This window comes from Sphaeramia orbicularis, chromosome 19, assembly GCF_902148855.1.
Source record: "Sphaeramia orbicularis chromosome 19, fSphaOr1.1, whole genome shotgun sequence".
Classification (NCBI taxonomy): Eukaryota; Metazoa; Chordata; class Actinopteri; order Kurtiformes; family Apogonidae; genus Sphaeramia; species Sphaeramia orbicularis.
This window is the reverse complement of record NC_043975.1, coordinates 20,158,671-20,171,998: the sequence shown is the minus strand read 5'-3', so window position 1 is coordinate 20,171,998 and position 13,328 is coordinate 20,158,671. Positions and strand designations below refer to the sequence as shown.

The window sequence follows — 13,328 nt, the reverse complement described above, 5'->3', positions numbered from 1 at the left end:
TTGTTCTGCCATCTGTTAACTTCTTCCTTAGTCGAGGTGAATTTTTGTTCCCAATTTCTTTCCCCACAGTTGTTATTTCCAAATGAGATTCCGAGGATTTTAATTTCATCTTTAGTTTGAATATTTAGGTTGGGTTTATCTATTGCATCTCCGATCCAAACTCCCTCTGTTTTGCTATGGTTTAGGACAGCTCCTGAAGCCATTTCATACATATTAAGATGATTAGTTAGAACATCCATCTCCACCTGGTTTTTAATTACGACAGTGATGTCATCTGCATAAGCTATTGATTTGACTAAACAGGATTGGCCGAGAGGTATGCCTGTTATTTTTATGTCTGAATTAATTGATTTTATTAATGGGCTGATTGCTAAAACATAAAGAGCAGAGCTGAGAGGACATCCCTGCTTCACCCCTCTCTCCACCTGGAAGGATTTTGTTAAAACACCATTGACATTTATCTTTACGGATGACTTCATATATAAACATTTAACCATGTCGATAAAACTTTTAGGAAGACCATATGCCTCCATTGCAGCCCAAAGATAGTCACGTGAAATATAATCGAAAGCCTTCTTTTGGTCTAAACCGACAATAAAGAAATCCTTTTGGCCTGAATATGACAGTTCTCTTAATGTGCTCAAATTATCCCACATATATCGACCTTTGACTGCGCAGGTCTGTTCTTTTACGATAATTTTTTCTAAAACACTACTTAACCGATTATTGATAATTTTTGCCAGAATCTTATAGTCGGTGTTCATTAATGTTAAGTGCCTATAATTATCGATGCATGAACGGTCACCTTTTTTGTACAGCAAGTTTAAAACTCCTTCATAAAATGAATCTGCCATGACCCCTTTATTTAAACCTTCGTTTAACATAGAGGTAAGTAGATGTAAAACTTCTTCTATATTTAGCTGATAAAACTCTGTGGGGAGTCCATCAGGTCCAGGACTTTTACCTACATTTAACTGGTGAATGGCCTGAACCACTTCTTCTCTTTTGATTTCTCCTTTTAGGGAGTCACAATTTATTGGAGTAGAGTCTCGAATGGAATCTAAAAGAGTTTTCGTACAACTCCTATCTATGTCGTTTTTTTTATACGAGTTCACACAGTGTTCTCTGATAGTTTCTCTAATATCTTTGTCTTTGTCAGTCCTCCTTTGCCCCTTCCACTCATCGTTACTGTTTAGTTGTTAACCTCACAATGGTTGGTTCGTGGAGAGTGCTACGTACTTATTCACTGACTGAGAACGTGAAAGAGGACAGGGGAGGGACCAGGGGCTGCTCCTGGACATTCATAGTTAACCCTTTAGTACATGAGCGTTACCAAGTGGACAATGGCAGGGCTAAACCCAGGGGCTGTGCCTGGTGAGTCTTGTGAAGTCACTTTTTTCTGTGAAGACACTAGATCAATACAAAAATAAATAATTGTTACTTGATTTTTCCTTCTGTTACAGAGCATTGTGTGTTCTTCGCTGTCCAGGGTCCTGAAAGCCAGGAGTTGAGCCCTATGGTGCAGATTTGAAGGTAATTTGTATTCCTCTGTGGTTCAGATATGTCACAATGACAACATCTACCATTGACTATTTCTTAGGCTATATAAGCGCTTAAGATCTACTAGCTCAGTATCATATTAAAAGTGTTAGGATTAGATTTTCTAGGGTCCAACATAATATAAATGTTTTTGTATTTAAAAATCCATAAAGTGCCCATGTGGTAATGTAACTGAAAGATTTGCTTTGGTCTTTTCTATTGTAGAATATTTCAGTGCTGTCAGCAGTGGCTTTTCCAATTGGACATCTTTGCAAAAATTTACTGATATTTACTAAATGTCAAAAAAACAGAAGTGTGTAATGTTGCTTTTTCCATTTAATCACAAATGCAATGATTTGTTTATTTGTTATTGCGAGATGACACAAGAAGTCATTCCATAAATATGGCAACAAACAAGTGTCATGATGATTTAAAAATATATTCATTATTATTATATATTATACCTCTATCCCGTACTAAATTTATAAAATGATTTGGTTTCCTGGTGTGTCCACACAAACTCTTTGTCTTTGCTTGTTGTAACATCTGTCAACATTTGTTTTGTTTTTTTTTTATTTATTTCACGTGACTAGTTGCAGAAATGATCTTTCCATTGCAGTTTTGTGTGATATACCAATTTTACTACGCCCAAAATGCCACTCTTGCCTGCACAAAAACTTTTCATCGACAAATGAGAATTTTGGCAAAATTGTCATTTTGCCATGAGGTAAATTTTTATGCGCAAATTATATTTGCACAATTTGAGGGTCAATGGAAAAGTGACTACTGGTGGATATTTTATAGAGGCTACACTGGATCAGTCAGTACCTGTCTTGTAATTGATGATAAAGAGTTGACACAACCTCAGTAAGTCCAAATAAAAAGTAAATACTATATTTGAGTCACATTTACATAAGACATCAATTAGTAATAAGTGATGGGGCCAAATCACTGCATCCCTTAAGCACAATGAGAAGAAACACAAACTGATTTCAAACAGTTGACGCATGCAATCGTATAGTTTAGAAAAGTCAGTGAAGTGAAAGATTATGAAATATGCACGTGTCACCCATTTCTAAGGTTAAATTGTTATATCATAACATCAAGTATCTTATTTTAACAATTTATCACATTACTCAGCTAAATGTGACCAAACTCAGTGCCAAGGCTATCGAAGTTGTGGTGTCAAATCTATTAGCTTCATTGGGGTTTATTAGATATAACTTATGGTTCACATGACATCAGTGTACCAGATTTTATTAGAGTATGACCAACAGAGTAGCCATGTTTAATGATAAATTAGTTTATTTCAAATATGCAACAAAACTACAGTAATCCTACTTAGTCTGTAGAAGTACTAAAGAAATAGTTAAGCTTACTTATCTTCAGATATATAGAAGTGTCAGAAGTATATCAAAAATATTAATTATTTAAATTTCACAATTAGCATTGTGCTGTGGTTGAGAATCTTTCCAGACCTGCTCTATTTTAACAGTATTAGCTATCTACCTTCATTAAGGATTTTTCTTCACTGACTTGAAAAAAAAGTTCTCCCACTTAGTTTAAAACAGAAGTGCTTCTTCAGTGCTCATGTGGTGGCTCTTAAAAGAGCCGTTGTGTTAGTTAGATCAGACTGTTTAAGCTCTCTCTCCACGGATGCGTCTGGCCAGCTGGATGTCTTTGGGCATGATGGTGACCCTCTTGGCGTGGATGGCGCACAGGTTGGTGTCCTCGAACAGCCCCACCAGGTATGCCTCGCTGGCCTCCTGCAGAGCCATGACGGCGGAGCTCTGGAAGCGCAGGTCGGTCTTGAAATCCTGAGCGATTTCACGGACCAGACGCTGGAAGGGCAGTTTGCGGATGAGCAGCTCGGTGGATTTCTGGTAACGCCGGATCTCACGCAGAGCCACGGTCCCGGGCCTGTAACGGTGAGGCTTCTTGACGCCGCCGGTGGCCGGGGCGCTCTTCCGGGCAGCCTTAGTGGCCAGCTGCTTCCTGGGGGCCTTGCCACCAGTGGATTTACGAGCGGTCTGCTTGGTTCTTGCCATAGTTTTAACTTTCTTCTTTATCTGAAAGAGAAAGATATGATGTGAGTCTGTGGACCGGCTCTCTTTTAAACAGTGGGTCCGCTTGGTCACGTGGTTTCAGACCTCCTGCCTCTGATTGGAAACGGAGCTCAGCACCGCCCAAAGGAGAGACCCCCGCCTCAATGTGAACGGGCAGGAGTGAAATCCTCCGCAATGATTGGACGATACCAAACGTCGCGCGCCCTCAACAACATATAAGACAGTGTCTTGGCTGAGACGAAAGTAGTTCTCTTTGACTGTGAAAGAGAAAGTTATTAAAAATGAGTGGACGAGGCAAAACCGGTGGAAAGGCCAGAGCTAAGGCCAAGACCCGCTCTTCTCGTGCTGGACTTCAGTTCCCAGTGGGTCGTGTCCACAGACTACTGCGGAAAGGTAACTACGCCGAGCGCGTGGGTGCCGGCGCCCCCGTGTACCTGGCGGCTGTGCTGGAGTATCTGACCGCTGAGATCCTGGAGTTGGCCGGAAACGCCGCCCGCGACAACAAGAAGACCCGTATCATCCCCCGTCACCTGCAGCTGGCTGTCCGCAACGACGAGGAGCTCAACAAACTGCTGGGAGGAGTGACCATCGCTCAGGGAGGAGTCCTGCCCAACATCCAGGCGGTTCTTCTGCCCAAGAAGACCGAGAAGCCCGGAAAGGCCAAGTAAATGTGAACGGACCAACAACATCAACAACCACAACGGCTCTTTTAAGAGCCACACACTCACTGAAAAAGAACACAGTTCCTCTTATTTTTTAAATGTGGAAAATCTGATGTTACATCTGTCTAAAAATTCAGTGTACTTGCATGTGTGTATACAATGAGTAAGATCAAAATAGTACTGTAGTAACTAGTAACATTGTGTGAGCTCTTTCAGAATCATCACATTAACTTTTCTTGTGAACAATGAATTATTTTTGCATCAGAGTATGTACACTTAAAGTGTAGTCATGAGTCTAAAAAGACTTAATCCCACCACAGGGAAATTTCAGTTAACAGCAGCAACATACAACAAGCAAATGCAGAGAAAAGACAGGTAGAACCACATGAGTGCAAATGTAAAGAAAAATTCTTTAAATTTTGAATATATATAAATATTTCTAGAAATAAAGAATTTGAGTTTAAAAAAAAAAAAAAAAAAAAAAAAAAATATATATATATATATATATATATATATATATATATATATATATATATATATATATAATCACTGAGTTATGTTTTAATAGCTAATACAGACTGTTTTCTTTGAGTTGGGTCCTCAGCGGTCCCATATTTTTTGGAAAACCATGAAAAACCACGTAACTTCTGAATTGCAACCAGAATTGGAGTCAAAATCATGCCCCAACAAAGTTTAATTTGTGACAAAAAAAAAAACACCCAACCTTTATGTTGAAATTAGGTAAATTCAGTTTTCACCTGATAAAATATTGCCTAAGTTAACTAGTAATTACATTTATGACTCATGAGGTGAAGCATATGTAAATATTACTAATAAATCCACTATGTGTCACATGAACAGGAATCCAACAAGTTTCCATCTCTAGAACAGAAACATCATCTGAATATTTTCCCTTCTTTTAAGTACTGTTTCATTTCGTATTTTATGGTGTATCTATTTCTTATATTCCTTATATTTTGCCTTTTGATTACCTGTTTTTATTCTTTTGTTTTATGTTGTTTTATTGGTTGTATTACAGTTTAACTGAATTACACATGAACTAGTCATGTTTCCACTGTTATTATTCATGTGTTTCATAATCGTTTTTTCTATTACAGTATTTGGTGTAAATATAATCAATACCAAAAGTGATCATTGCAGTTGAGGAGTTGAGTCTTCAGTGTATTTGTGGGTGGCTCTTAAAAGAGCCTTTGATCAGGTTCTGGAGGTGACAGGCTGAGGTCAGCTCACTTCTTCTTGGCTGCTGCCTTCTTTGCTTTGGGCTTGGCCGCTGCCTTCTTTGCAGGGGCTTTCTTGGCCGCAGGCTTCTTGGTCACCTTCTTGGGGGCCTTCTTGGGGCTCTTTGCTGCTGCTTTCTTGGCCGCCGGGGCCTTCTTGGCCGCCTTCTTCGGGGACTTCTTCGGGGCCTTCTTTGCTGCTGCTGGCTTCTTCGGCCTCTTGGGGGTTGCAGGTTTCTTGGCCGCTGCCTTCTTGGCTTTGGGAGCTGCTTTCTTCACAGCCTTCTTCTTGGGCTTGGCTTCTGCCTTCTTGCTCATCTTGAACGAGCCTGAAGCCCCGGTCCCCTTGGTCTGGGTCAGGACCCCACTGGCCACCATGCTTTTGACGGCCACCTTGATGCGGCCCTTGTTCTTCTCCACATCGTATCCAGCTGCGGCCAGAGCCTTCTTCAGAGCCGCCAGAGACACGCCGTTCCGCTCCTTGGAAGCGGCCACGGTCTTGGTGATGAGGTCGCGGACGCTGGGTCCGGTTTTGGCCTTTTTCACGGCCTTCTTCTTGGCGGCTTTGGCCGGAGCGGCGGCGGGAGCTGGAGCTACTTCTGCCATAGTTTCGAGTGTCTATTCAGGACAGAGTCTAACTAGACTGATGCGATGTACAGAGCACGGGGTGGAATTAAACACACCATGAGAACCGTGGAGACTCAACTCAGCCACTGTGTCCTCCGCGCAGTCAGGATACTCGGACACTTGTGTTTTCTCTTCACTGATAAAAGCCTTATAAACAAATCCAGGACCTGTTCTGAAGGCGGACACTGATTGAATCTGTAGCGGACTTGTGTCTCTTCGTCCTGAGGTCATGTAGAGCTCTGGTGGGCTCTGGATTCACTTTAAACTGTCTCCAAACATCACATATTCACCGTGTCGGACTGCACCGCTCGGCGAGTTTTCACATTTATTTCTCTCCTAAAATGATTAAAATCCATCAGGGTTTCAACAAAAGCGCTAGTCCAGTCAGAAAACATGTTGGTTAGGAGAGTCAAAGTTTAAAAACTGATTTGTACTGGAACATTTTGGATTAAAATGGAGCTTTTCCGATGACACCAAACACACTGAGACCCATGGTGCACATGAGCAGACAGACCACAGCTGAGAAATGACTTTGACTTTGTTTGTTTCTACGTCTATGATCCAATCCATATTTATTTACTTATTTTGATGCAATGAAATACCAAGTATTACCTCTTATTCTAAAATAGAAGTAATCAGAATCAAACAAATAAATAACTTTTATCTAACACAGTGTCTGCAGACACTGATACAGAAGGAAAAGACAAAAGTCAACAGTTTTAAATGAGGGTGGGACTTTAAACAATACACATTAAAACATTAATAAAATAAATATTTCAGCTAGTTCAAATGAACAATAAATTCAATGTTGAATTCTTGGCATCACTACATCTCATAAAATATTTTTTTAATGTATGTTTTATTCTTAAATTTTTTGTTAATGTGAAATCTTGTGTGCATTGTCAAAAACAAACAAAAAACCTGCAAACTTGTTTCTTGTATATTGGCTGTACTTAGAACTACAAATTGGACAAAAATTACATCATAATTTAAAAGGTATATATTTTCCCATATTATCCCATGAGATGATGACAGTATATTCCATGTTTAGACATATTTGACACATGATCCTTTTGTAATTCATGCTTGTTTTTCTTTGTTTTATTTCAGCTCTGTCTGTTAGAGTATGCATAGTATGCAAAAATGATCTTTATAAATCTATTTATATAATATATATGTTTACAATTTTTTTAGTATTATTATTATTTTTTTAGACTTTCACTCAAGAATGATCTGTTTATATTTTGGTGGCCAAAATTCAAACTAATTTGCCCATATTTTAACTTTTTCACCAATGTTCTATATTTCGGTCAACTTCTCCTGGTGAATGGATATCTGAGGAATGTGAGCATTTCTCTTTTGTTTGTTTTGTCATTTATTCACTCACTTACAAACCGGGCCAGGTCTCCCTTGCAAAAGAGATATCGAATGTCAGTGTGACTTGGGTTAAATAAAGGTAAATAATTATATAAAATTAAAATTTACAGAACTGCATTGAATGACTATGATGCAAACATGATGAAGATTAAACTTAGGGTTCTTGGTAACTAAGTAAAGTTTTATCCTCATGTGAAGTAGAGGAAAAAATTATTAAAAAAAAAAAAAAAAAAAAGTGAGTGCAAGCAGTTAAATAATGTTTGTTTTTTGTTTAGTTTTTTTTTTTTTTTTTACAGACTTTGGATTCCATCAGGACTTTTAGGCTTTAGTTCATTTCACTTGATACTTTTCTCAATAATATCCTACTTTATTGCAATACATCTTACTGGAGTGTTGAATTCTAGTTAGTCCTCCAACCACAACAACCTTTGTTTAAGAAAGTTTACTGATTTACAGCTTTGTTTGTTTTTTGACCTGTGTGATTTTTTTTTATGAGTGACACACAACCTTCTTCAGTATTCACTGTTTGCACTACAGATAACTCTTGCATGTCTATATAGTTTTGTTTTTTTTTCCGATAAAGTGGCTGACACATTTGAATTTAAAATCCAGTTTTCATTTGGATAGTTGCAAATACATAGGTATTGTAAATCATGCAAAAGGTACACCTGAATCTAAGAACATCACAAGTTCATTGAAAGTCTGTTTTACCTTTTATTTGTTATTGGTAATTGGTTGTGTAATTTCTCATGCTTTCTTCTTTAGGCACAAATTTTGGATATTATCTCAGTCTGAAATGTTGTGTGTCAAACTCATTTTAGTTTAGGGGCCATATATAGTCTACTATGATCTCCAGTAGATTGGTAAAATAACAACAGTGAAAAAAGTTAAATTACATTATGAAAAGGTTTACACTAACAAACTGGCATTTGAAAAAATGTGAACATGAACAACTATAAACAACCTGAAATTTCTTATGAAAAAATAAATTTACAATTTGTCTCATTTTGTAATTTATTCATGTGCTTTACAATGTCCAGATCACAGTGGATCTATGAAAGCACATACCATTTGTTACATGTTTGTAAATACAAACATTTTGAGTTACATGCGACTCCTGAACCAACTCTGACACCACTGATTTTTTAAGGTCTTCTGTGTAATTTGTGGAAGTGAACTGCAAGTCATCTATACATTAAATATCTTATATTATGTTCAGCTCACTTGAGGATAATGACGTTTGTCATTCTAATGCAGTGGGCGGCTCTTAACCCATAAAGACACAAAGAGCCACTTCCAACCTAAATCATGAACTGATTTAAAATGTTTAATAACTTCTGATCCACTAATCCCATCATACATGAAAATAGTGTAAAATGCAGTTTGTCACCTTTTCATGGTCATCAGATATGATCCATATTTGGACGTTCAGAGGCTTCATAGTCAGTATGGAAACACTGTCATCTTCTACATTAATTCACCAGTAAAACCCATGGAGTTTGATAAATAACAGTGGATGCAGACAGTTGTTTTATGTTCAGTTAATGATATATTTGGTGATAAAGTCACTTTTTCTGTGCTTTTCTGTCTCTGATAAAATAATCCTAAACTTTAATGAACATCAGCATGATCAATAAATTAAATCTAAGAAAATAATTGATTTTCGCTTAAAAAATGCACAATGCAGAGAATAATATGTGGAGGATAATGAAATGTTAGAGAGAAAACATTTTTGTAATTGCCTCAGTAATAACAGTGGGGCTTTATGGGGTTAAAAAAGCAGTTGGATTTATATTTGGATTTATAGTTTGACAGGCATGAATGTGAAAAAAAAGGAAGACCTATTGAGTCAAAGGGTTGGTTATAATATGGTTGGTACGTTATGTATGCATCATCTTATATTCATATATTACCTTTGGACAATATTCAGCTATACCCCATCTTTAATTTCTTAGTTCATGTTTTCTGCTCACATTAAGGCACAACTGTTCTCCAGTGTCTCAGTAATTCCACCATAAATTAGAAATGAAACAATTAGACATGAACCATCTTTAATCTCCATGCAGTTATCATTTCCTATTTAAACACGTTCACATTATCAAGAATAAAAGAAGTCCGTCTTTAAACATAGTGGGTGGCTCTGAGAAGAGCCGTTAGGTTTATATTGATGGTTCGGTCCAGTTTACTTGGAGCTGGTGTACTTGGTCACAGCCTTGGTGCCCTCAGACACGGCGTGCTTGGCCAGCTCACCGGGCAGCAGGAGGCGCACTGCGGTCTGGATCTCCCTGGAGGTGATGGTGGACCTCTTATTGTAATGAGCCAGACGAGAGGCCTCTGAAGCGATGCGTTCAAAGATGTCATTGACGAACGAGTTCATGATGCTCATGGCCTTGGAGGAAATCCCGGTGTCTGGGTGGACCTGTTTAAGGACCTTGTAAACGTAGATGGCGTAGCTCTCCTTCCTGGTCTTTCTCTTCTTCTTGCCGCCTTTACCGGCGGTCTTGGTCACGGCTTTCTTGGAGCCCTTCTTGGGCGCGGACTTCGCGGGTTCAGGCATGGTATTGTCAGGATCTACCAGCAACGTTTACGGTGTGACGTAGAGACTCTTTTCTTATAACCTCTCCATGTAAATATGAATGTACAATTCCCTTCAGATGATTGGTTCAGCTTTTCAAGGGCTGGAGGTGGTCTCGTGGAGGACGGTAGTGTTTCCATGGAAACCCCAGTCTGGTAATTTTCCTTCCTTTACACAGTGAATTCTTCAGTGTCTCCTGAATCAAACATCAATTACATTAACATCTGTGGAGGCTTTTTGGGGTTATTCGTTCTTGTAAATGTGTTATATCTTTTCAGTTGATAATCTTGGGTGTAGTCGTAAATAACAGATGTATTCCAGTGTTGATTTATTCAAATTCACTAAAAGGAAATAAGCCAAAGAAAGCGACAAATCCACCATCCTAATGTTTCAAAGGCAGTTATCGAAGGGCATGAAAACGCACAAAGAACTGATTTTTAGAATGCTTTAATAAGAACCAAAATATATCAATTAGAACACGATGATACATTGTAATATATTAATATTTAGGAGTTGTTCTAATGTGTAACACCGTTACTTGGCGTTATCTACAGCTATATGTACATTTATATCAAGCAAATCCCAATCATAAAAGAGCATTCCACATAAAATTAAATTATAGGCCTGTTATACAGCCAGGTGTTTAACCCTTTCATGCACAGTGGTCACTACAGTGGACAGTTACTCTACAGCTGTTCTCTTGTTTATTCATGAGTTTAGTTGCTTTATTTGCATATCAGCCGACACAGTGGAAACTTATGCATCATCCCATACACTGGCATTCATACCATTACTGTAACTTTGCTGTTCTTGATAAACCTGATCTGCAGTGACATTTTTTTTTTCATTTTACTGTAATCAATTGCTAATTATTAGATTGTAACTTTTTTTGGCGTATTATCTCCATGAAATGAATATTAACTAGTATTAGTGTGTTAAATTGTGAGAAAACATCTGATTAGTAGCATTAAAATGTTTTTATTGCATAGTTCTCCATATCACTTTCTGATACTAGGTTTCAAATACATGTTTCTTTGCTTCAAACATTAAATACATGGAGTGGCCATTTTTCCTTTAAAAAAAAAAAAACTGCAGTTTTTTTTTCATGCATAAAGAGGTATAAAAACACTCAGGAAAAATATATTGGGTAACAATATCACAATTCATGCACGAAACGGTTAAAATGCCGCGTTGTGCTATTGGACTCTTTGGTGTGCGTTACTCAGATTTAGTTATATTAACTAATTATTTTGCATCAGTTATCAGAAAGCTCTTTAGGGTAAGTGGGTGGCCCTTAAAAGGACCTTTGTTTTCAGAATAATCCAGGGGCAGTTTATCCTCCGAATCCGTACAGGGTGCGGCCCTGTCTCTTCAGAGCATAAACCACATCCATGGCGGTCACGGTCTTCCTCTTGGCGTGCTCGGTGTAGGTGACAGCATCACGGATGACGTTCTCCAGGAAAACCTTGAGCACACCGCGGGTCTCCTCGTAGATCAAACCGGAGATACGCTTGACTCCTCCACGACGAGCTAGGCGGCGGATAGCGGGCTTGGTGATGCCCTGGATGTTATCACGGAGAACTTTACGGTGACGCTTGGCGCCTCCTTTACCGAGTCCTTTTCCTCCTTTGCCCCTTCCACTCATTGTTACTGTTCAGTTGTTCACCTCACAATGCTGAAACAGAGAGAGCATCACTTAATTATTCACTGACTGAGAACGTGAAAGAGGACACGATGGGAGGGGCTGTTTTTCGACCCATGACGGCCTTGAAAGATCTGATATCTATTCATTGTTGTTCCTTTGTTCTGAAAGTTCACTGAATTGCCGTGAATTGCACTGAACTAAAATCTCAAAAATGACATAAGTGCTTTTCATAGAACATCAAACATTTACTGTTATCTCAAGCTGTTCTCAAGTGTTTTATGCTGAAGATCCCAGATGATATGAGTAACACTATTGACTGAAATACATAATAAACATGCATTATTTATATATGTATACTGTACCATTCCCATATTACATATTTCCATAGACCACTGCAGTTTCCTATGAAATCATCATGTCTGTATGTATGACAGCCATTCCATTCCTGTGTGTTGAATTCCAACACAAGCACACCTTGTTCTACTTAAAAACCTGATCATGTCTAATTTAAGAAGTATATAAAAACACTACTGTAGCCATCACTATCTTCTTGCAATAGGACTGGCTGGGTGGCAAAACAGTGGTATTAGTACTGCAAAAGTAATTGGAATCAAAAAATAACTACTGAAAACTACTGTTTCACATACATATATATATACATATATATATATATTATAGTCTCAGTTTATCATTTACACATGTACATTATAACTTACAGATACAGAGGATCTACAATTACATAAAACATTGAGTAAAATTCAGAATATTGTTAAAACTTTACTTCTCTTAAGACATTTCAGGTTGTTTACATTTTTTGCAAAAATTATACTTTTAGTGTAAATACATGAAAATATTTACATTTACAAAGAAACATTTGGAGTTGTCATTTATGTTACTATTTTACTGGTCCTGCCCACTTGATATTGAATTGGTCTGAATGTGGAACCTGAACTGAAAGGATTAATATTTTAGTGATTGTTGCAGTTCACAAATTCATCAGACTGGACCCTTTGGCGGACCGGATTTGGACCCCGGGTCGCATGTTTGACACGTGTGACATAAGGGAACACCTGTCCACTGAAGTGACCATTATGCATGAAAGGGTTAAAATAACAGGAGTTGTTCTTTTTCAGAGTGTGTGGCTCTTAAAAGAGCCGTTATGGTTGTTGTTGGTCCGTTCACATTTACTTGGCCTTTCCGGGCTTCTCGGTCTTCTTGGGCAGAAGAACCGCCTGGATGTTGGGCAGGACTCCTCCCTGAGCGATGGTCACACCGCCCAACAGTTTGTTGAGCTCCTCGTCGTTGCGGACAGCCAGCTGCAGGTGACGGGGGATGATACGGGTCTTCTTGTTGTCGCGGGCGGCGTTTCCGGCCAACTCCAGGATCTCAGCGGTCAGATACTCCAGCACAGCCGCCAGGTACACGGGGGCGCCGGCACCCACGCGCTCGGCGTAGTTACCTTTACGCAGCAGTCTGTGGACACGACCCACTGGGAACTGGAGTCCAGCACGAGAAGAGCGGGTCTTGGCCTTAGCTCTGGCCTTTCCACCGGTTTTGCCTCGTCCACTCATTTTTAATAACTTTCTCTTTCACAGTCAG

At 38.8% G+C, this 13,328-nt stretch overlaps 4 protein-coding genes across 4 annotated transcripts; 1 reads left to right on the top strand and 3 right to left on the bottom strand.

Annotated features, from left to right (window-relative positions):
* Positions 1-3,877: 3,877 nt before the first annotated feature.
* Positions 3,878-4,293, top strand: LOC115410036 (histone H2A). The gene has a single exon (XM_030121442.1). The coding sequence runs from the start codon at positions 3,887-3,889 to the stop codon at positions 4,271-4,273; it is 387 nt and encodes a 128-aa protein (XP_029977302.1). The 5' UTR covers positions 3,878-3,886; the 3' UTR covers positions 4,274-4,293.
* A 1,128-nt stretch (positions 4,294-5,421) lies between these two features.
* Positions 5,422-6,128, bottom strand: LOC115410020 (histone H1-like). The gene has a single exon (XM_030121425.1). It carries the CDS (start codon positions 6,109-6,111, stop codon positions 5,515-5,517), a length of 597 nt encoding a protein of 198 aa, XP_029977285.1. The 5' UTR covers positions 6,112-6,128; the 3' UTR covers positions 5,422-5,514.
* A 3,476-nt stretch (positions 6,129-9,604) lies between these two features.
* LOC115410030 (histone H2B 1/2-like) lies at positions 9,605-10,455 on the bottom strand. The gene has a single exon (XM_030121436.1). The coding sequence runs from the start codon at positions 10,064-10,066 to the stop codon at positions 9,692-9,694; it is 375 nt and encodes a 124-aa protein (XP_029977296.1). The 5' UTR covers positions 10,067-10,455; the 3' UTR covers positions 9,605-9,691.
* A 2,447-nt stretch (positions 10,456-12,902) lies between these two features.
* LOC115410027 (histone H2A) lies at positions 12,903-13,316 on the bottom strand. The gene has a single exon (XM_030121432.1). It carries the CDS (start codon positions 13,298-13,300, stop codon positions 12,914-12,916), a length of 387 nt encoding a protein of 128 aa, XP_029977292.1. The 5' UTR covers positions 13,301-13,316; the 3' UTR covers positions 12,903-12,913.
* Between the last annotated feature and the right edge of the window lie 12 nt (positions 13,317-13,328).